At 49.2% G+C, this 25,324-nt stretch overlaps 1 protein-coding gene and 1 long non-coding RNA gene across 3 annotated transcripts; both read left to right on the top strand.

Moving 5' to 3' along the window:
- The first annotated feature begins 1,856 nt into the window (after positions 1-1,856).
- Positions 1,857-9,024, top strand: LOC308608162. The gene is made up of 4 exons (XR_014014099.1): positions 1,857-2,384; positions 2,970-3,070; positions 3,199-3,329; positions 8,397-9,024. It is a non-coding gene; the product is annotated as an uncharacterized lncRNA (long non-coding RNA).
- Positions 9,025-21,854: 12,830 nt separating this feature from the next.
- On the top strand, positions 21,855-25,217 carry CDKN2AIP (CDKN2A interacting protein). 2 transcript variants are annotated; one of them, XM_081221235.1, is made up of 3 exons: positions 21,855-22,256; positions 22,688-22,818; positions 23,413-25,217. In XM_081221235.1, exons 1-3 carry the CDS (start codon positions 21,985-21,987, stop codon positions 24,717-24,719), a joined length of 1,710 nt encoding a protein of 569 aa, XP_081077361.1. In that variant the 5' UTR covers positions 21,855-21,984; the 3' UTR covers positions 24,720-25,217. The 2 variants fall into 2 exon arrangements, with proteins under 2 accessions (XP_081077361.1, XP_081077362.1); XM_081221236.1 differs by having other exon boundaries at positions 22,688-22,787; positions 23,413-23,545.
- Positions 25,218-25,324: the final 107 nt, after the last annotated feature.

Raw genomic sequence — 25,324 nt, 5'->3', positions numbered from 1 at the left:
TTTAATTCCTTCAATTAATGATGTGCTATTTTCTCGTGTTCTCTAATCGAAGCCATTTTTCCTCCTTTCACAAGTGCAACGCATAATTGCCCTGTATATGGAGAAAGGCCAAATGGGAATGAACAATTACATTCTTTTCAAAATGGAAGTGATTTTCTTGGCTTTTCACACTATAAAAGGAACTTTTTAAAGAAGCTTTTGTTAAATCAGACAATACAGAAAGCTAAAGAGGAAAATCAAAATACCTGATTTCCTACCACACAGCTTTTTTTATTTTACAAAAATTCCATGATAGATGGTGCACAGTTGTGCAGTTGGCTTCGTTTCTCTCTAGCTCTGTTTTGTGAATATCTTTCTATGTCAATAAATGTGGAGCATCATTCTAAATGGCTGCATAGTATTCTGTTGGATAGAGTCCCTTCATTTATTTAACCAGTGTCTCATTTGTAGACATTTTAGAAGCAATGAAGAGATAAATGGCCTTTTACCAATATTTTTCCACATTTGTCCTATTGTGTCCTGGGGATGCATCCTAGAAGTGGGAGGTAGTGACTAATTCATTAACACACGTATTGAACGCCTACTAACACACATCTCTATTGGCACTGAGAATAGAGCAATGATCTAGACAGACAAGGTCCCTCCTTCAGAGGGGTGAGTCTGGTAGAGAATTTGAGTATTAATTAAACAAGGAATTCAAATAAAGTGCAATGAGTGTTTTCATGGGGGAGGTACAGATTAATTTGGTTCAAAGGAAATGCACTTTTTAAAAGGTTCTTGGGCTTCCCTGGTGGTGCAGTGGTTGAGTGTCCGCCTGCCGATGCAGGGGACACGGGTTTGTGCCCTGGTCCTGGAAGATCCCACATGCCGCGGAGCAGCTGGGCCCGTGAGCCATGGCCACTGAGCCTGCGCGTCCGGAGCCTGTGCTCCACAACGGGAGAGGAAGCTGGACCCTGTCCCCAAGGGCTGCCACCAAAGGGAATCACCCTCTGACAGTGCAGAGAGGGACCCGTGACTACTGTTTTTATCACAGCTCTTGCTGAATTTTTACAGTTCAATGGGAGAATAATATCATTCTTTGATTTAACTATAGTAGAGCTTTGTTCTTTCCAAGCAAGAAATCCTTCGCCATAGGGCCCAGTGATAAAATATAGAGGCTGTTCTCAGCAGCCCTGACAACTGGGACCCAGAGCCACATCTGAAGGGCAGTGTCCCGGTTTTTGATTAATTTCAATACGGTTCCTGTATTATTGTATCTTCCTTGTGTTTCCGTGAATGAATTTTTCACGGATGATTGGGCTATTTGCACTCTTGCTCTGACAGGAAAGCTTCGGGCCCTTGCACAGGAGCCACACAGCACGCCCAAACCTGAAGCCAATCAATGCAGAGATAAACCTAACACCGGGCCAGTGGTTTGTAATGGCTCTGCCGACAGACGGGCAGCACGCACACTGCCATTCAGACGATTCAGCGCGCTGGGACTGAGCAGCGGGGACAAATCAAACCTCGGCTCCAGAGTTGGTCGGTTGGTGTTGAAAACAAATTGTTGGGATTCGGAAAAAGATTCAATCCTGTGTGAGTTATTATAGCGTGACAGTCCTCATGATTGGTTTGTTGACTTTTATTTTTAGACTTTAAAACTCTTCCCATTGCAACCCTTCCGGGCACACAGACAGTAGCAATAAAATTACACAACCAGCAAGCTGACAGCGGCCAGCCAGAGTGCCAGCTTCCGAAATTGTTCAAAACCAATCTCACTGTGGCCTCCTCGCGGATCAAATCCAGAGTAAACATGCATATTCTTTGCTCTCTGTCACCAAAGGTCAGAATACACCTCAGACATGGGAGGCCGGCAGGATCAGTGCAGTTTTGGACTGAAGCTGGGTCTACAGTACAGCAAAAAGGAGAGCTGAGCCGTCCTCAAAAGTTTGCTGGTTGACTGTTGACGGCTAGGAACCGGAGTCCTCACCTGGGTACCAGAGAATAACGGAGACCAGAAACAGGGAGTCAGAGGCCCCGGTCTGGAGCTAGTCTGGAACTTACCAGCCATGCAATCTGAAAGAAATAGGACTGGGAAGGCAGAGGGAGACTGGCCGGACTCACCACTCATCCAAGGCACGTTTATTGGGTCCATGCGTGTGCTAGGAATTGTGCTAAGCACGGTGGATACAATTGTGAGCAGCAGAGACAGAGGCCCTGCTTTCCTGGTCATGTTGGTGATATGAGGATGAGCAGACAATGTAACAGTGTGACAACTAAGGCCGAGGAGAAATTCAGGAGGCCGCGGCCCCGACACCGATTGGGGGCCGGGACAACCCTCCCGAGCAAGGCTTCCAGGCTGACGCCTAAAAGCTGGATGGGGGCGGCCGGCCTGGCGTTGGCAGGTAAAGTGCTGCAGGCGCAGAGGAGGGGACCGTGGGCGCCCGGGCCCGAATCCGCAATCCCGGCGGGTGGAGGGCGGACCAGCGGGTGACTCCTGCCTCACCCCGCTTCTCCCCGCGCCCCAGCCCCCGGGCCGCCCCCGGGGCCCCCGTCTGCTTGCCGGCCGGATCGCTCCGCCTTTACTGCGGCCCGGGGGAGGGTGGCCCGGCCGGATGAACTTGGCCCGGGGAGAGGGTGGCCCGGCAGGGGGAGGGTCCGGGTGGGAGTGGGCCGGCCAGGGGGAGGGTGGCCCAGGTGGGGGGTGGTCCGGGGGACGGAGGCCCTGCCGGGTGAACTTGGCGGACGACGGCGGCCCGGGGAGGCGGAGAGCCCGGGCGGCGGGGCGGGGGGCGGCCGGCAGGCGGCGTCCTCTCCTCTCGCTGGGGCCCCGGGCCTGGGGCCGCGGCTGCCAGTTTCTCGAAGGCCCGGCGGGGTCGGGGGGAGGGAGCGGCTGGCAGCTGACCTGACAGGAAACCCCGAGCGTTCGATCGTCCTGTGAGTTGGTTTGGGGTCTGTGATTTCCCGTAAGTTATTTGTTTCTCTGTTAGGTCCGGAGGATATTTGTGGACAGTTTAGGAGAGCTCCAGGATCTGAAAATGATTCCCGCTGACCCGGGTGGGGAAGCACTTGCGTAGCCCTGAGGCCTTAGGTAACCACCCGACACAGCCCTCCCCCACCCCCGCCCCGTCAGGGCGCTCCCTTGCTACTCCAGCGCCTTTCCCTCCTCTTCCTCCCTTGGAGCTGACCTGGCTGCCTCCTCCCCTGCCCTGTCCCCAGTTCTCCGGCAACACCCTGGCCTCCACGCAGCTGGGAACGACGGAGAACAACCCTGCGCCCGTCCGGCTTTCAAGCCCTGGTCAGGAACGTCTAGTGGGCCAGGGGCTGCCCAGGGATCCTGCCTCCTGCCTGTGAGTTCACTCTTCCCTCACTTTGATGGCTGTTTTGCTAATTGTCTCCCTCCCAGACCCCCAGATCCTCTTCTGTGGATCTGATGGAGGCATCCAAAGAGGACTTCCGGAAAGGGCCCCCCACACCCACCCAGCTCCCCATAAACCTGGTCCTTCCCAACGTTACTCTGGGCGAGCTGCCGGTGCACCTCCCTGGGGCCAACCCGTCGTTGGTACCCTGATCCCACCCTGCTCCTTGTTCAAGGACGTCTCACCAGCAATCAGCCCGTCTCTCTCCTGCATCACCAACTGCTCCCTTTCTGTTGGACCAGTCATTCCCACCAATGCACAGACATTCTTCGCATCTTAAACAGACAAACAAAAACAATAACCAAAACCAAAAACAAAACTGAGGAAAACACATGTCCCTCCCGGCCTGCGCCTCGGTTCTCCACTCCCTCCATTCACGGCAAAACTCCTCAGAAGAGTTGTCTCTGTCTCCAGGTCCAATCTGTAATCAAATCTTGTCGGTCCTACCTTCCAAATGTACCTATAATATGATACCTCACTACCTAGCCCTTCTGCAGCCAACACCCAGGTCCAGGACCCCATTGCCTGGGTTGCACGGTAGCCCCCTGACTGTCTCCCACAGGACCCGCGCTCCCTTCCAGCGGACAGCACCACACCAGGGCATTCCATTCACACTCAGAGTAAAAGCCTCATGTAAGTAAAAGGCCTATGTAACCCTCACAGCCCCCCACACCCCTCCCTCCACTCTGACCCTGTCTCCTAACCCCCCGACTGAACCCCAGCCAAAGGGCCCCCTTACTAGAAAGCTCTTGCCCCACCAGGGCCCTCCCCTCCTTCGGATCTCTGCTTCAGTGTCCCCTCAACAGGGCAGCCTTTTCTAAGAGCCTACTTAGCATTGCTTCCGCACACACATTTCCTAATCCTCTTCCTGCTTACGTTTTCTCCGTAGAGTTTAGCACCGTCTGATATCTCATATATTTTCTTATTTACTTTATTACCTTTCTCCCCCACTAGTTCTGTGAGAGTGGGAATTTTTTATTTGTTTTTGCCCAACTCTGTCTCCAGTAGGTGATAGTGCAATTGCTCCATGAATGGCAGATATTATTATTATTATTATTAAAGTGTTCCCAGGAATACAACCAAAATAGGTAGCTTTAACTCTAACCCACTTTATAAATTTGAGATACATTAAACACAGTAGCTAAACTCCAAAGATGGGTCTCTGATGGGCTACAACGCCTGACGTCCATACCTGTGTATAGTCCTGTCCCCTTGAATCTGGTTTGGCCCTGTGACTTCCATGTAAACAACAGAATGCAGCCTCAGTGGCACGGAGTTCCAAGGCCAGGTCAGAGGAACCTCGCACTATCTACCATCCTCGTTGGCTGGCATGCTCTCGGGGCAGCCACTGCCAGAAAGAAGGTCTACCACGCTGAGATCGCTATGCTGTGAGGAGTCCCACGCTCGCCATGGAGAGAGGCTTTGGGGAGAGAGAGGCACCCAGCCAGTCCCCAGCCCTGCAGTCATCCCAGCCTACACACGACATGTGACCAGAGAAACCTTCCTGGACGTCCAGCCAAGTGCCGTCAAGTGACTCCAGCCCCAGCCAGCATCTGATGGCAAGCTGCATGAGAGACGGCAAGGGAGAATCACACAGTCGAACCCAGCCAAGCCGCTGAACCATGTGAGAGAAAAATATATTGTTGTTTCAAGCCACTGAGTTTTGGGACGGTTGGTTACACGGCAATAAATAACCAGACAGAGGACAACCCCAAAGTCAGCACTTCCTAGTGCCTGTACAGCAGTCAGATTTGCCCAGGCTCATCAACATGTGTGCTCTGCTTAAAGAAACTCCAACATGAGAAATTTTGTTTAAAAGAAATAAATTAAAGCCTTATAAAAAGCATTGTCTTGGGCTTCCCTGGTGGCGCAGTGGTTGAGAGTCCGTCTGCCGATGCAGGGGACACGGGTTCGTGCCCCGGTCCCAGAAGATCCCGCATGCCGTGGAGCGGCTGGGCCCGTGAGCCATGGCCGCTGAGCCTGCGCGTCCGGAGCCTGTGCTCCGCAACGGGAGAGGCCACAGCAGTGAGAGGCCCGCGTACAGCAAAAAAAAAAAAAAAAGCATTGTCTTTTTACCAGTGCAGCTTCCAATGGACGCATTCATTAAGAGGGTAACGGCTACTTATCAGAAGCCTATGAGCAGAAAAACAGAAAGAGGAATGTTGGAAATAACTACCTTTTAAAGGTAATTAGGCACCAAGGTAAAGCATTCTAAAATGTATAGTGTAAGGAAATGGGAAAATTATGCAGTGACCAAAATTGAACTAACACACAACCTTCCAGGAACAAACACAGATATCAGATCACGTTAAGTATACTTATACTTCAAAAGTTAAATCTTACAGCCATCATAATCCAAGTTGCTTCAATCCTCAACCTGCTTCAGCTTCTGTTAACCAACCTAGGACAGGACCAAGGAGAAACTGAATTGAAAACTGGATTTTCCAGGCCGGTGGTCTATAGAGCCCCACTTCACCAGACTGTTGCCAAACTTCTACTTTATCTAACACCTCTGAAGAGGAGCTTCTACTATTTATGCAAGGCTAAATAATTCCATCGCTCAGGGCTTCCCTGGTGGCGCAGTGGTTGAGAGTCCGCCTGCCGAGGCAGGGGACATGGGTTCGTGCCCCGGTCCAGGAAGATCCCACATGCCACGGAGTGGCTGGGCCCGTGAGCCATGGCCACTGAGCCTGCGCGTCCGGAGCCTGTGCTCCACAACCGGAGAGGCCACAACAGTGAGAGGCCCGCGTACCGCAAAAAAAATTAATAATAATAATAATTCCATCATTCAGTCAGGAGATCCATTAACCCATGAAACCATCAACACGTGCAGAATAAAGTTGCATGTTTTGGAATATTGTGGAAAATTACTGAAGAGTTAGAAAATGTTTACCCTTTGTGTTTGTAAATCAAGGTTTGTAAATCAAAGCATTTGCCAATTTTGGATTCTCTCAACAGAATCAGAAGAACTATAGTGAGTGAACAGTAAAAGAATGAATAGCATTCAGTTCAGGGCTAGAAAAAGGACTCCTTACCCCACAGGGAAGCCTGGTCAGTGTGTGGGCAGAAATCCGACGGTTCTACTATTCTAATGAGGAAGTGGGCTGCAGGGTTGGTCTGTCCTGTGGCTGAGGAAGAATAAAATAAAGGCTTTGATGTTTTTATTTAAGGCTTTTGCTCAGTGATTCAATAAGAAGATCCATTAACCCATGAAACCATCAAAATGTGTCAGGAATACAATAAAATCACACACTTTTTAGATACTATTGAAGATTTAGGGAATATTTACCCTTTTGAAAATTGGCATTTTCCCATAATCGGATGGATTGAACAAGCCCTCCACATGAGCTGGGCATGAATAAGAAGAAAATAGAAGTGAGTGAAATCTGTGAGATGTGGGATTTTCTTCCTCACTAGATTGTTGTTTATATTTCCTTTAAAAAACTGATATCCTCTGGCAAATGTCTCTAGGAGAAAAAGCAAAGCCTATTTCTGACAAAGAATTCTTCTACTTTAAAAGTGCTGTCCATGCTTAGATGTTGAGAATTGAAATGTGAAATCATCTAGGTAAGTGGATTGGTTCTGTAGAAAGAAAACTAATCAGGCTTCTGGAGTTCTTGGGTCCACCGTCAGCTCCAAGCAAGGTCTTGCAGGAAAGATGCTCCTGGTGCCTGCAAGATGGAACAGGAGGGGAGAAGGACTGCGAGTTAGGAATGCTTTGTGGACTTTAAGAACTGCGAGACACTTTAGTAGGGAACATTTCAGAAATAAGATAGACCCAATAAAAGAACTAATGGAGGACAAATGATGGAATGGAGACCACTGGGGAGACAAGCTAAAAAGCCCACAAAGAATTGGAAAGAAAAATACAGCCAGAGAGGGCTTCCCAATTATTCAATACAAGTCAGAAATCCTGATTTTTATGAGAAATCTCCACATTAAAAAATTTTGAAAACTATGCAAAATTAAAACACTGTATAGGCCAACAAACAAAACATCTGTAGCCTGCAAATGTTTCATAGGTAACCAGTCAGCAAGCTCTGTAATTAGTCAGGTATTTGATTTCGTTTTGGTTTGGTTTTAGTTGTTGTAAATGCTACGTGGGTTTCATAGCAAATGGAGAATTCTCATAAAGCATTGCATTTGAAGGTACAAATGTAATTAAGGCAATAACGCCAATAGCTCAAAGGAGATTTTATCCAGATGAGAACCATCATTTGAAACTATAATAACGTACAGAGGGAGTGTCCAATGTTCTGGCATTTTATGAATCAGGCTAGCTGCCCGGGGCAAGCTCGCAGAGTTCTTGAATGAGGGTTTTCCATGTGCCAGGGGTGAGGGTTTCAAAGGACAAGTGGGAGCAGCCTATAAATAAAAATGTGTCCATTTTGGCTTCCAGAGTTACCTGAAGCACAGGATAGATTTGTCCTGGATCAATTATATCAGATTAAAGAAGCCTTCACTTCCTGTTTCCTTCTTATATCTTTTTTTTTTTGCGGTACGCGGGCCTCTCACTGCTGTGGTCTCTCCCGTTGTAGAACACAGGCTCCGGACGCGCAGGCTCAGCGGCCATGGCTCACGGGCCCAGCCGCTCCGCGGCACGTGGGATCTTCCCGGACCGGGGCACGAACCCGTGTCACCTGCGTCGGCAGGCGGACTCTCAACCACTGCGCCACCAGGGAAGCCCATTCCTTCCTGTTTCTATTTCCACTTTCTGTGTCCTTTCTTCTTCCCGATCAGTCAGTTCTCTCCGCCTCCCAGTCCAGGTTCATTCTACCTATGGTACAGGCGATTCTTCATTACCTAAGCTAATAGTTTACATTTCATTCTCACATGCATTATTCTATTTTCTTAGGTTACTTACAAGATTAGCCTTAAATTTACTAAATTAAATAAATTTGAAATGAAATTTAATTAATAAAAAAATAAACCCTTAAAATTCGTCTTAAGGAAACAATGCTACCGCATTCTCACGCCAGTGGCTTCCTTCTGTTACAGAAACGCCCTGCTTCTCTTGTCTGAAACAAGGACAGCCATTGCCTGCACATCCCTGGGGCCATTTTGGGACTGATCAAAGGCACCACATCAGCTCTGAGGGCTGACCATGGAATGGACTTCTGTCCTTCATCCTCATCTATTCTTCTTTAATGTGTTCCTCCTGCCATGCTCAAGAGTGAGACAAGATCTCTTCTATAAATATGGAGCCATGCCCTTGAAACAAGTAAACAAAAAAAGAGCTGGAGAATCCCTGTGAGTTCAGCAATTCCAATGTGCATCCTTAAGAAATTTGATTTTCTGGAAATCCTGGTCCAGTAGTAGGACTCGGCACTCTCACTGCCAGGGCCCAGGGTTCGATCCCGGATGGACGAACTAAGATCCCACAAGCTGCATGGCAGTCAAAACAGAAAAAAAAAATAATAATAAAAGGAAAATTTGGTGTTCTCATGAGCAGATATCTAGGAATAGGCTGAGTGAGGTAAGGGAAGTGTAAGATAGAAGAAATGAAAGAAATACTTTGGAGGTCAAGAAACAGGGTCAAGGAATTAGTGATTCATTATAGACTCCTTCAGGAAAACAAACAAACAAAAAAAAGAGGATCCCAAGGTACTGTGTTTGGTTCTGGAAATACAAAGATATGTAAGATGTTATTAAGATATCTTACTAACATAATAAAATAAATAAGATGTGCGCTCTGCCTTCAAGGATCTCAAAGTCTAGAAAACGGAGCAGTCAAGTAACTCACTACCACTTTGCTATGGTAATACAGTAGTAATAATATGCACTTCAAAGGAAGTACAGAGAAGCAAAAGTGAAACTGAGGGCGCAAGGTCAGGTTTTAAAAGAAAGTTTAGTTACTGGAACAGGGTTTTGAAAGAAGAGTCGACCAGAAAGGCTAGTTGGGGAAGGGCGCTTCGGGCATCATGAAGGGTGTGTGCCCTAGCAAGGCAGGCCAGGCCGATGAGTGAAGAGGGAGAACGCGAGCAGGGGGAGAATGCAGGTTGGCAAAGAGGAGAGAGGGGGCACTTGGCAGGTGTGAGGGCTCCCAAGGAAGCAGAACTTGGGTGCTGCGGGGGGGCTGGAGCCACTCTGATCGGCTGGCAGCCGCGTGAGCCAGGAAGGGATGACGAATGAGGGTAATTAGAGCGGGACCCGCGGGGGTAGAGCCTTCCAGCCCGGGTTGCCTCCAGGAGGGTGCGCTTCATCCAGACCAGGTGCGGGAGAAGGAAAGAGCCAGGGCGGGTCGCCCGCTGTGACGGTAAAGAGGAGTGCTGGCTGTGGGACCACACCTGGCCCCGGTGGGCAGAAGCCGCGCTGTCAGGAAGAAGGAGGGGCTTACAAACAACACATGGGGCTTCTGCCCATTGCAGCCCACCCAGCGAACCCCCAAGCTAGAAGGGAACGCCAGCCGCCGGGCCGTGGGCAGCCTGGCGCGCCCTGCTCTGGGGCTCGCCCCTCACCTGACCTCCGGAGCGGGGGCGAGGGCAGGAGCATCCCAGACAGGGTTTGCCCTCCCCGCGCGCCAGGCGGGCTCGCAGGCTGGCGCGGACCTGCGTCTGCGTGCCGTGCAGAGGCCGTTCATCAGCTGCCCTTTGTTAAGAGGCTGGCTTCAACCCAGGCAAAGCCAGGAAATCTCTATCCTTAATCCTCGATTTCTTAATTATTTAAACTGTATGTGCGTTTAATTTCCTTTATTAAAAAAGCACACCGATCCTACTGGGACGGCAAGGCTGAAAGGGGCTGGAAGGGCACCCAAGAGAGTTTTCACCCTGAGAAGGAGCCCGTAAGCTGGTGAGTTAGCCGCCGACCACGCTTCTAGAGACTCCTAGCGATGAGAGTGAGCCGGATCCCCGCAGTTCCAGCCTTGGCTCCGCGCTCCGTCCACCCGCCCTCTCCCAGCCCTGTGCAGCCGGCCCTCCTGCAGGCCTGGCCCTTCCCGGGTCACCTTTGGGGCAGACAGAGCTGGACGCTGCTTCCCAGCCCTTGGGGCAGCGCTGCCGGGGCTCTGTCCACTGCCCAAGCGCTGGAATTGTGGGAACCCAGATTTCTGCCCATCATCTTGAAGGTCCTTAAGAGATGGTGCAGGGCGGATGATAACAGGATATTCAAGGTTTTCTAAGTATACACTCTGCGCCAGCCACAGTTAGCGCTATGTGTTACCTCAATCACTCCTGACCTCATACCTCTGACGTGGGTTCTACTGTTATCCCCTTTTACAGCTGAGGGATGGAGACACAGAGAGGTGAAGGAACCGGCCAAAGCTCACACAGCAACCTACTCCGGGGTCACGCCCCCAGCCACGCCCCTCCCCAGTCCCTCCCCCACCCCTCCCCCCTGCGGGAGGAAGGCTGTATGGGCTTACTCCCACCAGAGCACCCAGGTGGATTGGACTTGACAGGGCAACAGCTGAAATCAGAAACGTGTGTGACCGGAACACGGATGTGCAGGTTTAGAGGAATCGAGAAGAGAAAGCTAATCCCAATCCACCCATGTCTCTAAGCATGACACAAAACCCCGAAAACATTCGAGAAAAAATTGTCAGGCCTGAACACATAAAAATGTGTTAACCTAATCACTCTAAGATAAATGGGTTTTGACCTGATTGGTTGGTGACGTGTAGAGGACCACTAAAGCATCAGTACACTGACCACATTCTTTTTTTTTTTTTTTTTTTTGCGGTACGCGGGCCTCTCACTGTTGTGGCGTCTCCCGTGGCGGAGAACAGGCTCCGGACGCTCAGGCTCAGCGGCCACGGCTCACGGGCCCAGCCGCTCCACGGCATGTGGGATCTTCCCGGACCGGGGCACGAACCCGTGTCCCCTGCAGGCGGACTCTCAACCACTGCGCCACCAGGGAAGCCCCTGACCACATTCCTTTAGTGAGCTCGTGCTGCCCTCATTCAAGAAGTAGTCACTGAGCCCCAATATGATGTGCTGGGGTTTGCAGGGCTTTGCAAAGATGTGTACGTTACAGCCTCTGCCCTCAAAGATCTTGTATGTTTGAGGCCACATGTTCAGATGGTATTGCAGACACAGCGTTCATATGATAAATTACTTCATTCTCTGGGGTTCAGATGACTTATCTGGGAAGTGGTACATCCAATCTCCTAGCACCAATATTCTGGGTGATTTCACAATCACACCCCACTCTCTTGCACACTGACCTCACTCTCCTCCCCAGCACCAACCAGACCAGTTCCTGCCCCCGAAATGCACACGTTCACGTCCATTACTTAACCCCTACCCTCCAGCCACGGCCAAATATCCATCATCTCATGTAATTCTCACAGCAACTCTATCGAGGTAGCTATTTTAATTCCCACTGTTTAGATATTGACACTGAAACTTAAAAAGGTTCTTGCCGGGCTTCCCTGGTGGCGCAGTGGTTGAGAGTCTGCCTGCCGATGCAGGGGACGCGGGTTCGTGCCCCGGTCCAGGAAGATCCCACATGCCGCGGAGCGGCTGGGCCTGTGAGCCGTGGCCGCTGAGCCTGTGCGTCCGGAGCCTGTGCTCCGCAACGGGAGAGGCCACAAGCGTACCGCAAAAAAAAAAAAAAAAAAAAAACAAAAAAACGTGTCTTTCCAAAAGTCCTAAAAAATGGGGCCAAAATTTAAACCCAGGACTCTGGAGGATGTGCTCTTTTGTGGCTGCAGGCAGCCTCGTTCCCAACGTCTCCTTTTTCTCCATCTGCTGCCCGGCCTCCCTCACGGACTCCCCTGCCCTTCGTCTTTGATGATCTAAATTGTAGATCATCAGAATCCCATGAAATTTCCCAATCCACCCATGCTAAGCTGTCTCAGAGGGAGCTGGGCTTCAGCTTTTCACGAGCTCATCTGGTGCGTGTTGATGGAGGCGGAAGGGATTCCCAGAGAAATCATTCCTGAATCCCAAACCGATTGCTATAGCAACATCCCTGGACTCTCTTGTCCCCTTGGGTGGAAACTCCTTGAAGATGAATGTTCACGGAACTTCCCTGGAGTTCCAAAGGTCAAGACTCTGCACTTCCAATGCATGAGGCATGGGTTCAATCCCCGGTTGGGGAACTAAGATCCCACGTGCCGTGCGGCACAGCCAAAAAATAAAAACAAAACAAAAGATAAATGTTCACCTCATTCACTGCACTTTAGAAATTCTTCCTGGTGAAGGCCATTCTGAAATTTGGTCAGATAGAGGCAGGAGGGCGTGTGTGCATAAGAGACATTAATTCAATGCTTGCAAAAGGAAGACAATTCTATCAGGAAGACGAGCCTACTTGGTGTAAAAAGGTCACTGCGGTTCTCCGCACTGAGCCACTCTCACCCTGCAAGCCTTGGTACTTCGTATATTTATGTCTTTCGTTACCTTCATGATTGCAAGGAGCTAGTCCACTGCCTGCCATCCTTCTCCCCTTTAGAGAATAGCCATGGGCGGTACAGTGTCGCACAAGGTCATGGGCTCAAGACTGGGCTGGGTCTGGAGGGAGACGGTCATTACCCCCATAGTTGCTTGGCAGCGTTTGTGAGGTTAATTAGCGGCTTCAGCTGATGATCTGCATCACAGGTGTCCAGCTTCACTGGCACGACGCCTCACTTCCTCGTCACCAACCTCAGAGGAAAATGCCTGAACTGGCTGGGCCTCGTGACTCTTCATTTCTATTACTTTTGAAGCACAATGAAAGAACACGGAAAAGAAGCTTAAACTCATTCTAATGATAATAACCCACCTATAACCATCACAGTAACAGCAGGAACTCTGCTCTGTACTTTGAAAGCAGGCCCTTGGGGCCGAGGCCTCTCGGAAACACTGAGAAAGGCTTCTGCTGTTCTGTTCACCTCTCTTCCCTTCACTCAGATAATTCCTCTTCCCCCGATGGAAGCCACAGCTTGCTTGAAGCTCCCTGAAACTTCTTCCTCCCCTCCCCTCCTCTTCACCCTCCTGGAAGGGACACATTAAATTACCACGGCCTTTCTTTCATGTGCAAGCTTGACCACCACTGAGGGAAGCAGCCCTAAGGCTGGGGTGGAGAAAGAAAGGTGTGATCCATGCCATAACTTTCTGGGCTTCACTTTACTGACTGTCCCCACCCAGTCCCAACCTAAAAGGATGGAGGAGGAGAGAGGGGTAAAGGCAGGATCCTACATGTGGCAGTTTGAAAACATGGCCCCCAGTTCTCTGATACTCCTTCTATCACTAGGTGGCATCTCTGGCCTCTACTCTTGAACTTGAGCCTGGCAACTATTTAACCAATAGAATACAGTGGATGCAAGATAATCACTGTGTTAGTTTGGGGCCCAGGCCTTAAGAAACTGGTAACTTCCACTTCTTGTCTCTTGGCAACCAGCCAGCAGACTGGTTGAGAAAGGCCAAGCGGATGGTAGAGAGGCCCGTGGGGACAGGAACCAAGCCCCCAAGCTCTCAACCAACAGCCAACGCCAACTATCCAGCTATGTGCGAAAGCCATCTTGTAAGTGGATCCTCAGCCCCCTGACGTGCCCCAGCTGATACCTCGTGGAGCCGAGAAGAGGCTTCTCCCATGCCCTCATTCCTGTCCAAATTGCAGACCTGATCTGCCACATCAGTTTTTCAGAGAGCAGTAAATAACTGGAGCGCCAGGGTTCCAGCCTTCCTTGGGGGAGCCCAGGGAGGGATGCTGACCCTCCCCAAGCCCTCCCCAAGTGGCCCCCGGGCCTGCCTCTCACACGAGGATTAAGGGTCTGTGAAATGGGGTCCCAACTGCTAGCCCAGCACTGAACACCCTTCACACACTTTCCAACCCTCTCTTCCCTACAAGCCCCGCGGCATGTAGGGGATATATGTATCCTCTGAGCTTGGGAATCTACCCAGTACTCAAGATCCTTAGCAAAGGTCCTTCTAACAGTAAAAATAAATGTGGATCAAGAACCTGTCACCTGGACTTCCCTGGTGGTGCAGTGGTTAAGAATCCGCCTGCCAATGCAGGGGACACGGGTTCAAGCCCTGGTCCGGGAAGATCCCACATGCCATTGCGGAGCAATTAAGCCCGCGAGCCACAACTACTGAGCCCGCGAGCCACAACTACTGAAGGCTGCGTGCCTAGAGCCCATGCTCCGCAATGAGAGAAGCCACTGCAGTGAGAAGCCTGTGCACCATAACCAAGAGTAGCCCCCGCTCGCCACAATTAGAGAAAGCCCGCGTGCAGCAAAGAAGACCCAACGCAAACAAAAATAAATAAACAAAATAAGTTAAAAAAAAAAACTCGTCACCTTGTCCAGCAGGCCCAAGTCTTTACCCCCTGCTGGAGTGGGGCCTTTTGTGGACTCCCTTCCACAGGTCTGCAGAGTGCTGCGCGCAAGTGGATCCCAGAAAGGGGGGGCGCATTGGGGTCTAGGAGGGGTGGGGCCTGGGAGGGCAGAGCCTGGGAGGAAGCCCAAGGGAGGTAAGTCTCAGGAGCCATGGGGGGACCCAAGGGGAGAAGGAGATAGGGGTGATCAGTATCAAACAAAAACTAAACATAAACTAAATCAGGGTGGATTTGAGTAAATAGGAGGGAGGAAGTCGAGGCCGCGCTCACAGCCAAATCCATCCCGCTTGTTGAGAAGGGGAAGCAAGCGATGGGCAATATGTAGCTAAAGGGGCAGTGGAGGGCCGATAGGGACCCCTTGTTTCTAGCGTGGTTTGGTTTTGAAGAGGGAAATTGCTAAGCAAGTTTATTCAAGAGAGCAGACCAGGGGAAGAGTTGACCTCTAAGGCCTGGCTGCTCCCTGGGGAGGTGCAAGGGGGTGGTACAGGAACTCAAAATGCAGGGGAAGCCCATCGGCGGTGCCGGTGAGCAACGAGGAGATGCTGGGGCCCGAGGGCCTAACCAAGGGGCAAGGGCGTGCACGAGCCCACTCGGCTCTTTCCGTACAGGAGGGGCTGCGGGCCAGGAGCTGGAAGGGTGGAGCCCGGCGCCGGCCTTGACGTTGCGTTTGCACGCTCTGACACCGATGGTCTTTTACAGACCAATAAAAATAGCATTTTCCAAGTAAAAACATCATTTCTAAATATGCTTTTATTCCTTCTTTATAGAAGAGGGAGAAAACCGCGACTGTCCACACTGAAAATGGCTTTGGGAGGAGGGTTGGCCTCACTCTTCTTCGGAGTCACCTCTGCATGTTGCCCACTTCGGACCCGCCATCCCGGCTCCTCGAGCGCCACCCAGTGGCCTCAGGGAGGAACATCCCACGAGCTCAGCGCGGCTCCGGCTAAAACAGCCCTTTGAGTTCCGAAGGCGTTTTTCCTGCCAAAGCAAACCTCCGTGTGTCACAACTACTGGAAAAGCAATCCTGAGAAAAAAAGCCCTGAGTTTTTTCATAGCAGCAGTGGAAACCGGACCCCACTTCCTTCCTCCAGGATTAGGGCCTCATTGATGCTGGTGGAATAGGTCATTTTGTTTCAGGGTTGACCCGCAGCCATCCGTACTCAGAGAGTGAGAGAGGAGAATTACTTTCGCTCTCCCAGAGATCTTATCAAAGGTTTTTCTGTTCGGATTACCAAACTGTTACAAAGAACTCTCTTATAGATGTTCCTTTGACTTTTCTTTTTTTCTTTAAGGTTTTGTTTTTTAATAACATTGAGCCAGAATTTCCCTTCCCTGCGTGGTTGAGAGCAAGTGGGTTTGGGGGCGTGTAGTGGGTGACACTTGAGTGTCTTTCTGTGCCCTCCTGTAGGGGAAACAGCGTCCCTGTTCTCCACCAAGGCACCTTGCCTTCTAGCTGCGGTGACCAAGTGGATCTATACAGTGAGTGCTATGAAATGAATTCAACTTCTCATAAAGGAATTCAGGAGAATCCACTTCAAAATAAAGGCTTAGCCAAATTCAAAACTGGAAAGTCCATAACCAATGATTATGCAAAGTAGGATGGAGGGGGGCAGTCCCTCCCAGGTGGTTCCCAGCACCACCTGAATAGCTGTGAGTAATTGAGTTATTTACCCCTTTAAGGCTCGATGTCCCCTGCAAAATAGTGATAACAGTAATACCAATTTCGTAGGATTATTGTGAGGTGTTTTTTTTGTTTGTTGTTGTTTGTTTTGTTTTGTTTTTTGCGGTACGCGGGCCACTGTTGTGGCCTCTCCCGTTGCAGAGCACAGGCTCCGGATGCGCAGGCTCAGCGACCATGGCTCACGGGCCCAGCCGCTCCGCGGCATGTGGGATCTTCCCGGATCGGGGCCCGAACCCGTGTTCCCTGCATTGGCAGGCAGACTCTCAACCACTGCGCCACCAGGGAAGCCCAATTGTGAGTTTTAATGAGATAATATATAGCTAATGGTTATGAATTTTACTCTAAAACAAGTAGTAAAATAAAATGCATTTTGAAGTTACTAAGTCATATTAAGTCAACTTGCCTGTGTGATGAGATATTCAATCTCAGTCATGTTTGGGTCTCCTCCCATCTCTAGGGTCACACAAGAATCACTGGCATATCTGTAGTGTCCAAAAAACCAAAGTTGGGCCTCCAGCCCTTGTCCATCAGGGGTCACTGCCAAGATGCACGTTGTGCCCAAGCCAGCCTGGTCCCTAACGACGGTCATTCAGCCCTCTGAATGTAGGGTCTGGCCTCCTTAGGGACTCCTTTGAAGGGTTCAGTATATGCCACCCCAAAATATGACACTCTATTTTGAGCAGAAGGAAGTTGAGAATCAACAAATACAGGAAGAGTCCTTTGCCCTCCTCTTAACTGCCCAAAAGCAGGGCGTAGATTTCCCTTTGTGACAGTGGCATAAATGTCCCCCCTCTCCTGTACCAGGATGAGGAGAGCAGCCTTTATCACAGGAGACAGAGGGCCAGCACCATGATGAGTTTTCATAACAACCTTACTAAAAAAAAACCCTTATCTTCCATTTCGTTCCTAGTTCACCTTCCCACAACTTATTATCCCTCAAAGCCCAAATCCCTTTCTTTTGTCTAGTCACAATTTATCTCCCTTTGTTAAAATGGTATATAAGCGCCCAAATCTAACCACTTCTTTGGGTTTTTTACTTCTTTTCTGTGAAGCCTTGGGCACGTAAAATTGGAAATCGTTTTTCAGCTGTATGCATTTTCTCCTGTTAACCTGTCTTTTGTCAGCTTAATTCAGGGGCCTGAGTCACTGAATCTAAGAGGGTAGGGTAACCTCCCAATCAGCAGGTACACGTGCTCAAGCTACTCCCATCTTGAGTTTAAAAGCTGCCTGGACCCCATGACTCTCTCCAGCTTCCTCTCTCTTCTCTCCTTCACAGCCAAATATCTTCTGAAGTTACTCCACTATTTGAGTCTACCTCTATCACACCACCAAAACTACTTTTGCTAAGCTAGCCAATGGTTCCCGTCTCTAAATCCATTAATACTAGTATTCCTCTTACTTGATGTCTCCACACTGTTTACCTAAAACAATAAAACAGCCAGCTACTTTCCCAGCAAAATGGGTTTACTCGGGAACAACAAAGAATTGCAATTCAGAACATGCAAACCCATGCAAACGATAGACAAGTCCAGAGACAAAAGGAGAGGAGGGCTGTTTCGTAGACGAGGAGACGGAGTCCATTGGAGGAAACTGGGAGTTTGGAGTGTACTGGTTTTTCATTGGCTGATTGTGGCAGCCTCTCACTGGCTAGGCTGTTGCTGGGCGAGGAGAAATTCATCCTCCTGCTGGGTAGTAAAGTAAGTGGCCTTCTTCCTGTTGGAGGTGCAAAGGTACCTCTCTTCCTGTTGGGTCTACAATTGACCCTGAGTGGTAGGGCATGAGAGCGCTCCCTGCTGGCCGCCCCACTCCAGTGAAAATGAAGTTTCTCTTTATTAATTTTCACAACAGCTTCTGACACAGGGGACTATTCCCTTCTTAAAACATCCTCATCTTTGACTTACAGGACACACATCTTATCACCACTGTGATTTGACTGATTTGTGACCTCATTCATTGCTTGATGTAAAAATTTTCCCTTCACTATAATGCTCACGAGTCAAGCCAGAACCTTGGCCATGACATTGACTAGAGCATTCGCTGTACACAAACCTCTGTACTCCACATGCAGACCTTCCTCCCAAGTGTTTCCCTGATCCTCTGGGGCTTCTAGAATCCCTTTCAGGAGCAGGGCCACCCCCTTCAGGTTGCTCCTTGGGGAAGCCATTTTCCAGAAAGGCCAGCCTGCCAATGGAATTTGTATTGGATTTCTTGAGATACATGTAGCAGCAGTTTCAATACATTTGTTTCCACTTGGAGGGGAAAACCTACTCGCGTGATGTTAAGAGAATTCAGTCACTTGTGGCCTAAACCTCAGTGTGGGGAGTGGTGGTGGATTGTTCTCAGCTGATTAGATCTCTGTTCTCCTCTGACGGGGGCAGTGGTGGGAGGAGAGCCTTAGGTATCATTCTGACATGGTCTCTGCGCTTCTTTCCTTCTGGGCTTTCTTCCCTGTGGGATCCCCCAGGAGCAAACTGTCTCTTCTCCCAGCACATACTGGTCCTTGCATGAGAGCTTGAGGGCTCTGCCCTGTTGATCTGGCTCCACCTGGATCTCACGGGTCTGTTAAGAACTAGCTGATGCCTCTCCTCCTTTTGGAACTGAACGGTCCACCCCTTCACCCTCATGTGGACCATGGTGGCTGGGGGCACTTCAGCATTCCTCTCTTTCTCTCTCCTTGTGGAACTTTTTGGATTCCTCTAAGGTCTGTGAGAGACAAGGGGTGTGTGTGTGTGTGTGTGTGTGTGTGTGTGTGTGTGTTGGGGGAGGAGGAGGGAATCGTATAGTTAATTACCAGAGCTATAAAAGGCCTTCTCTAGGCTCATTTCTTCTCTTATAAAGGCCAACCCACGCTGGGCACTAGTGGGCTGTCTTCTCCCAAAGGTCCAGGCAGAGCCAACACTTCCTCCTCCCCACTCAGCCCCACCCTCACTGGTTTTCACAAGTTCCCTTCTCACCTTTTCTCTCTGAATTCTCCCTCCCTCCAGTCCGGGAATTGGTCTGCATATGGTGAGAAGGCTTTTTTTTTTTTTTTTCTAGTAGAATATATGCTATCATTCTTAACTTTGTGGTCCGTGGTCTATTCCCCAAATCTTCACATGCAAAGTCAACCTTTTAAGAAAGAAAAGAAAAGAAAAAAAAAAAAAAGACATGCATCTTTCCAGTAAAGCAGCTGGCTTTTGCAAATAACAAATACTCCAGCTTTCAGACTGTAATGCTTTTATTATAACTTTAACAATTAATTTTGAAATCCAGGCTCTCTTTGCACTCCCTTCAAGGCAGTGAAGCCCGTGGGTGGAAGGCTACAGGGCAAAAAGAAAAAAGTGAGAAAATTCTTGGATTAAAATGTACAAATATCATCTAGGTACGTAATCTTAGATTCTTTTACTTGCTACCTCCCCCTTCTCTCGCCAAAGAATTCATGAAAGGAAAAACCATGAAATTTCTCCAGTCTTTTAAAGTGCCAGGTTTAGGACGTGGAAGCAACCTAAGGGTCCATCGACAGATGAATGAATAAAGAAGATGTGGCACATATATACAATGGAATATTACTCAGCCATAAAAAGGAATGAAATTGAGTTATTTGTAGTGAGGTGGATGGACCTAGAGTCTGTCCTACAGAGTGAAGTAAGTCAGAAAGAGAAAAACGAATACCGTATGCTAACACATATATACGGAATCTAAAAAAAAATGGTTCTGAAAAACCTAGGGGCAGGACAGGAATAAAGACGCAGATGTAGAGAATGGACTTGAGGACACGGGGAGGGAGAAGGGTAAGCTGGGACGAAGTGAGAGAGTGGCATGGACATATATACACTACCAAATGTAAAACAGATAGCTAGTGGGAAGCAGCCACATAGCAAGGGGAGATCAGCTTGGTGCTTTGTGACCACCTAGAGGGGTGGGATAGGGAGGGTAGGAGGGAGACGCAAGAGGGAGGGGATATGGGGATATTTGTATAAATATAGCTGATTCACTGTTATACAGCAGAAACTAACACAACGTTGTAAAGCAATTATACTCCAATAAAGATGTTAAAAAATAAAGTGCCAGGTTTCCACTTCTTTTCACCCCTCTAAAGTTTCGGGGAAAAAGAGGAAAGAAGAGAAAAACTAGAAGCAAAATCCTAAGCTTAAAAAATTTCTCTGTGACTCTGTTTTTATGCACTTTCATTGGGCACGACAGGAAAATGGGCTCTACTATTTTCACATAATAGTTGAATTTTGCTTGTTCCAGCATGTATATAAATTACCTGGCTTTTTGTTCATCCCATCTAAGTGACCATTCCTTTTTTTTCCTTGTTTGATTATTGTGATTTATTTTAAAATTAGAATCCACATTTAGTGAGAGGAAAATTTTTTTATTTCCTAATTTATCATTCTTGTCACTTATATAAGTGACAAGAATGATAAATTGTAAGTATCACTGATTTTAACTTATTATTAAATTTTATTAATCATAAAATACCCAAATACCTAATATTGGAAACATAACAATAAGCAAGCCGGCAGCTATGTCTTAAAGTGTGGACATTCTAAAATGGAAAAAATGCAAAGAAAAATACAGCTCTAAGAGGGGAAGTTTGGGGGCGTGGAAACAAACGCACTTTTCCAAGCCGCCTCCTGGATATCCGTCCAGCTAGGGGGTTACAGTTTGTTAATTTAAGGAAATACGACGGAGACCGAAGGTACTGGCGCAGCGTTTATGTTACTGACCAAAAATCCACCCTAAAGGAAGCAGTACTGCCCGGGATGAACTGCGGAAACCAAACCCAAGTCTGCGGGGTCAGGAATAGTTTCAAAGACTGGGCTCCACAAGGCAACATCGAACTGGATTAAACGTTATCATTTACCTTTATTATTAGTATAATACTTTTAAGCTAATATACACCTGCACATTCCTAAATGCCCAGAGACCGGACGGCCTCAGAATGCCTCGCTTGCCTACGTTCGATTTTCTGCATAATCAGAAAAAATGGAGGCGACCTTTGTTTACTTTGGCCCCGCTCGAAACCAGCGTCCTCAGGCCGAGGCGCCCAGACCTCGCGGCCGGAAGGCGGCTCGAGTCCGCGGGGACGCGCGCGGCACGCGAGGACTCGGCCTGCCCCACCCGGCCGCCCCGCAGCCCGCTGTCCTCCGCCGTCCCCCGGAGTAGCGGACCCGGCGCGGGAGGGAGGCGACCGGAGCGCGTGGCATCACAAAGCCCACTCGGGACGCTGGGGCCGAGGCCGAAGCCGAGGGCGCCCGGGTCAAACCCACTAGCGGCCCGCCCTGGCGGAAAGGCAGGCGCGCGCCCCCTCCTCTCGCCCGCCTCCTCTCGCCCCCCTCCTCTCGCCCCGCCTCCCCTACCCCCGCCGCAGGGGCCGCAGCGTCGCGGCGGTCCGGGCGCCGCAAAGCGTCCTGGGAGAGCCGGTTCGCGCCGGAAGGACGCGCGGGCGCTCGGCGGCAGCGAGGTTATAAAAGGGAAGGAGCCGGCGGCGGGCGGAAGTGGGCGGTTTAGCTGCTCCCGGCGCTGTTGTTTGGTGTTTGCGCTTCTCGAGGGGCGTTCTCTGGTGGGCCGCCGGTGCAGGCCGCAGTGACAGGGCCGCTCGCCCCGCAACCCCCAGCCTCGGCGCAGCGTCCGATCGCGACTTCCGCGAGCCGCAGGCCCAACATGGCGCAGGAGATGTCGGAGTACCTGAGCCAGAACCCGCGGGTGGCCGCCTGGGTGGAGACGCTGCGCTCCGACGGCGAGACCGACAAACACTGGCGCCACCGCCGCGAGTTCCTGCTCCGCAACGCCGGGGACCTGGCCCCCGCCGGCGGCGCTGCCTCCGCTCACCCGGAGGAGGCCGCCGACGCCGAGAGCGGGACCCGCAGTCGGCAGCTGCAGCAGCTCATCTCCTTTTCCATGGCCTGGGCCAACCACGTCTTCCTCGGGTGCCGGTGAGTGAGCCGGCGTCCCTGAGCTGCTCTCGCGGTTTTGTCCGGAGCTTTCGGCGGGAGGGGAAGTGGTGGAAGCGCGGGAATCCGCGGGACAGGCTGCCCTCTAAGGGCGAGAAGGGCGTCTCTGCCATGGTTAACAGTCTGGAGGTGCCCCCGTTGGGTGGGGAGCTGGCGGTGGAGTTGTTGGCGATGAGCTCACAACGCTCTTGGGGGAGAGGGGCACTGAATCTAAATTAGGTTTGTAAGAAGGGACCCCGCCTCCCAGACCCCGGGCGTTTGTTTACGGCGTTCCAGGAAACAAAGTTCCTGGCGGTTGATTCCGTTTCTTGATTACAACCAGGAAATGCAGTTCCTGTGGCCTGTTTTCGTACCCCAGAGGTGGCAGCTTAGCAAAAACACTTCCTAAAGTGTCTTTCCCTTCCTTTTTTCAGGTACCCTCAAAAAGTTATGGATAAAATACTTAGTATGGCTGAAGGCATCAAAGTGACAGATGCTCCAATCCATACAACAAGAGACGAACTGGTTGCCAAGGTGAAGAAAAGAGGGATATCGAGTAGCAATGGTTAGCAGATCATAGATGTGAACATACATAGGAGTTTAGAACTTAAATTTGATGTTATTAGGAATTATCGTTATTACTAAGTTTTTAACAAGTTAGAATTTATATAATGTTATTAATCAAATTGGAATGTTAAACCTAAATTACGTGTCTCTGTGTTTTAGGCTTTGAATTTGATCGTTTCCTTTGACTTCTGTGAGATTTTGAAGTGTGAAATATTGTCTATGCTGTTGATTTTTTAGTATTAGAAATTATTGAGGGCACTTCCCTGGCGGTCCAGTGATGAAGACACTGCGCTTCCACTGCAGGGGGCACGGGTTCGAGCCCTAGTCAGGGAACTAAGACCCACATGCCCTGCGGGGCGGCCAAAAAACAAACAAGAAAATAACAAAAAATTTTTAAAATAAAAAGATTATTGATGTTATTCAACGCTGTTTTAAGAAATTCATGAAGTTATTCCACACTTTTTAAAGAATCTACAAATCCTGAAATGTTTTCACCTTGTGCCTTTATTTTAATATGCGTATCTGTCTTGTAGATCTTCATCTGATATGTATGAGGTAGGCTGAGTCACATACGTGTTTTCGTTTTTTTCAGAAGGGTTAGGAGAGCCAACAAAAAAACGAGCCACAGAAGGAAAAAGCAGTTCTGCAGCTGAGCAAGATCACGTGAAAATTCCTGCCAAAACAGAGCGTGCGTCAGCTCAGCAGGAAAGCAGTTCCGCATGTTCGGGGTCAACCACCAAATCAGAGAGTAGTGGGAACTCAGCTCGGAGCTCTGGCGCCCTGAGTCAGAACAGCTCCGCAGGTGATGGAGAGCGCTCTGTTTCCAGCCAAAGCAGCAGCAGCGTTCCCTCCCAGGTAACAGCGGTAGGGTGTGGAAAAGCTTCTGAACCGGAAGCTCCAGATAAACATGGTTCAGCGTCGTTTGTTTCTTCGTTGTTGAAATCCAGTGTGAATAGTCACGTGACCCAGTCCACTGATTCCAGACAACAAAGTGGATCCCCGAAAAAGAGTGCTTTGGAAGGCTCTTCAGTCTCAGCCTCTCAAAGCATCTCAGAGATTGAGGTGCCCTTGTTGGGCTCCTCAGGAAGCTCAGAAGTAGAGTTGCCACTGTTGTCTTCTAAACCCAGTTCAGAGACAGCTTCAAGTGGGTTAACTTCCAAAGCTAGTTCAGAGGCAAGTGTTTCATCATCAGTTCCTAAAAACAGTTCCTCATCAGGCACATCTTTACTAACCCCCAAGAGCACCACCTCAGCAAACACGATGCTGACTTCCAAAAGCACTTCGCAGGTAGCTGCATCACTGTTAGCTTCCAAGAACAGCTCCCAGACCAGCGGCTCTCTGGTTTCCAAAAGCACTTCCATAGCAAGTGTGTCCCAGCTGCCTTCTAAGAGTACTGCGCAGGCGAGCGAGAGTTCTGTCAAATTCTCTTGTTGCAAGTTAACCAATGAAGATGTGAAACAGAAGCAGCCTTTTTTCAATAGACTGTACAAAACGGTGGCATGGAAGTTGGTGGCCGTTGGTGGCTTTAGTCCCAGCGTGAATCACGGAGAGCTCCTAAACGCAGCTGTCGAGGCTCTGAAAGCAACGCTGGATGTGGTTTTCGTCCCGCTAAAGGAACTGGCAGATCTGCCTCAAAACAAGAGCTCTCAAGAAAGTATTGTTTGTGAACTGAGATGCAAGTCTGTGTATTTGGGCACTGGCTGTGGAAAAAGCAAAGAAAACGCAAAAGCAGTTGCATCAAGAGAAGCCTTGAAGTTATTTCTCAAGAAAAAGGTGGTGGTAAAAATATGTAAAAGGAAATACAGAGGCAGTGAAATCGAAGACTTAGTACTCCTCGATGAAGAGTCAAGGCCTGTAAACTTGCCTCCAGCATTAAAACATCCTCAAGAATTACTGTAATATGTCCAAAATGTCACTGTGTACAATATCTGGTATTTGAAGAGAAAAACTGGCTTACTTTCGTATAATATGAAACACAGGCTTTCACAAATTTTGTATTGCTTTTTTCCAGTTTTGCAGGAAATTTACATTCTAGTTCTCTTCACACAGTGGAAGTTGTAAATAATTGGTGAATGACAGTATACATTCAAAGGTTTATGAATTAGCAGCGTACCAGTATGCTGTTTTATTTGCTGAAAAAAATACTGTCTTCTATTTTTAATGACACGTTAGGTACGGTGTGGAGTTCTGTAGTCTTAAAATTTTGGTACTACTTTGAACTTGGTGAAAATGTATTAAGTTGTCTACCATGCTTTTTTTTTTTTCTAGCTGAATAAACGTTCACATCAGAGAAAAGGGGACCATAGTAATTGTCTGAAAGTCTGTGAAACTTAAGGTTTTAAGAATGTTGCCTATAATGTTGAACGTGTCTGTTAAAGAATAAAAGAGAAAATAGTTGCCTCAGACTATTTTTATGAGAAGCTGTAAGCATTTTTTAGATATAAAGCAGTGTTAAATACTTAAGGTTATTTTATTCTGAAGTTGTTTGAAATTCACCATGATTT

The sequence above is a fragment of the Mesoplodon bidens genome (genome assembly GCF_964165515.1).
Source record: "Mesoplodon bidens genome assembly, chromosome: 20".
Taxonomy (NCBI): domain Eukaryota; kingdom Metazoa; phylum Chordata; class Mammalia; order Artiodactyla; family Ziphiidae; genus Mesoplodon; species Mesoplodon bidens.
The sequence above is the reverse complement of the archived record's forward strand: the minus strand, read 5'-3'. Positions and strand labels throughout refer to the sequence as shown.

Coding starts and splice junctions, on each gene's coding strand:
- CDKN2AIP (XM_081221235.1), top strand. CDS start 21,985: ATGGCGCAGGAGATGTCGGAGTACCTGAGCCAGAACCCGCGGGTGGCC. Junction 22,257..22,687: donor CACGTCTTCCTCGGGTGCCG/GTGAGTGAGCCG, acceptor TCCTTTTTTCAG/GTACCCTCAAAAAGTTATGG. Junction 22,819..23,412: donor AGGGATATCGAGTAGCAATG/GTTAGCAGATCA, acceptor CGTTTTTTTCAG/AAGGGTTAGGAGAGCCAACA.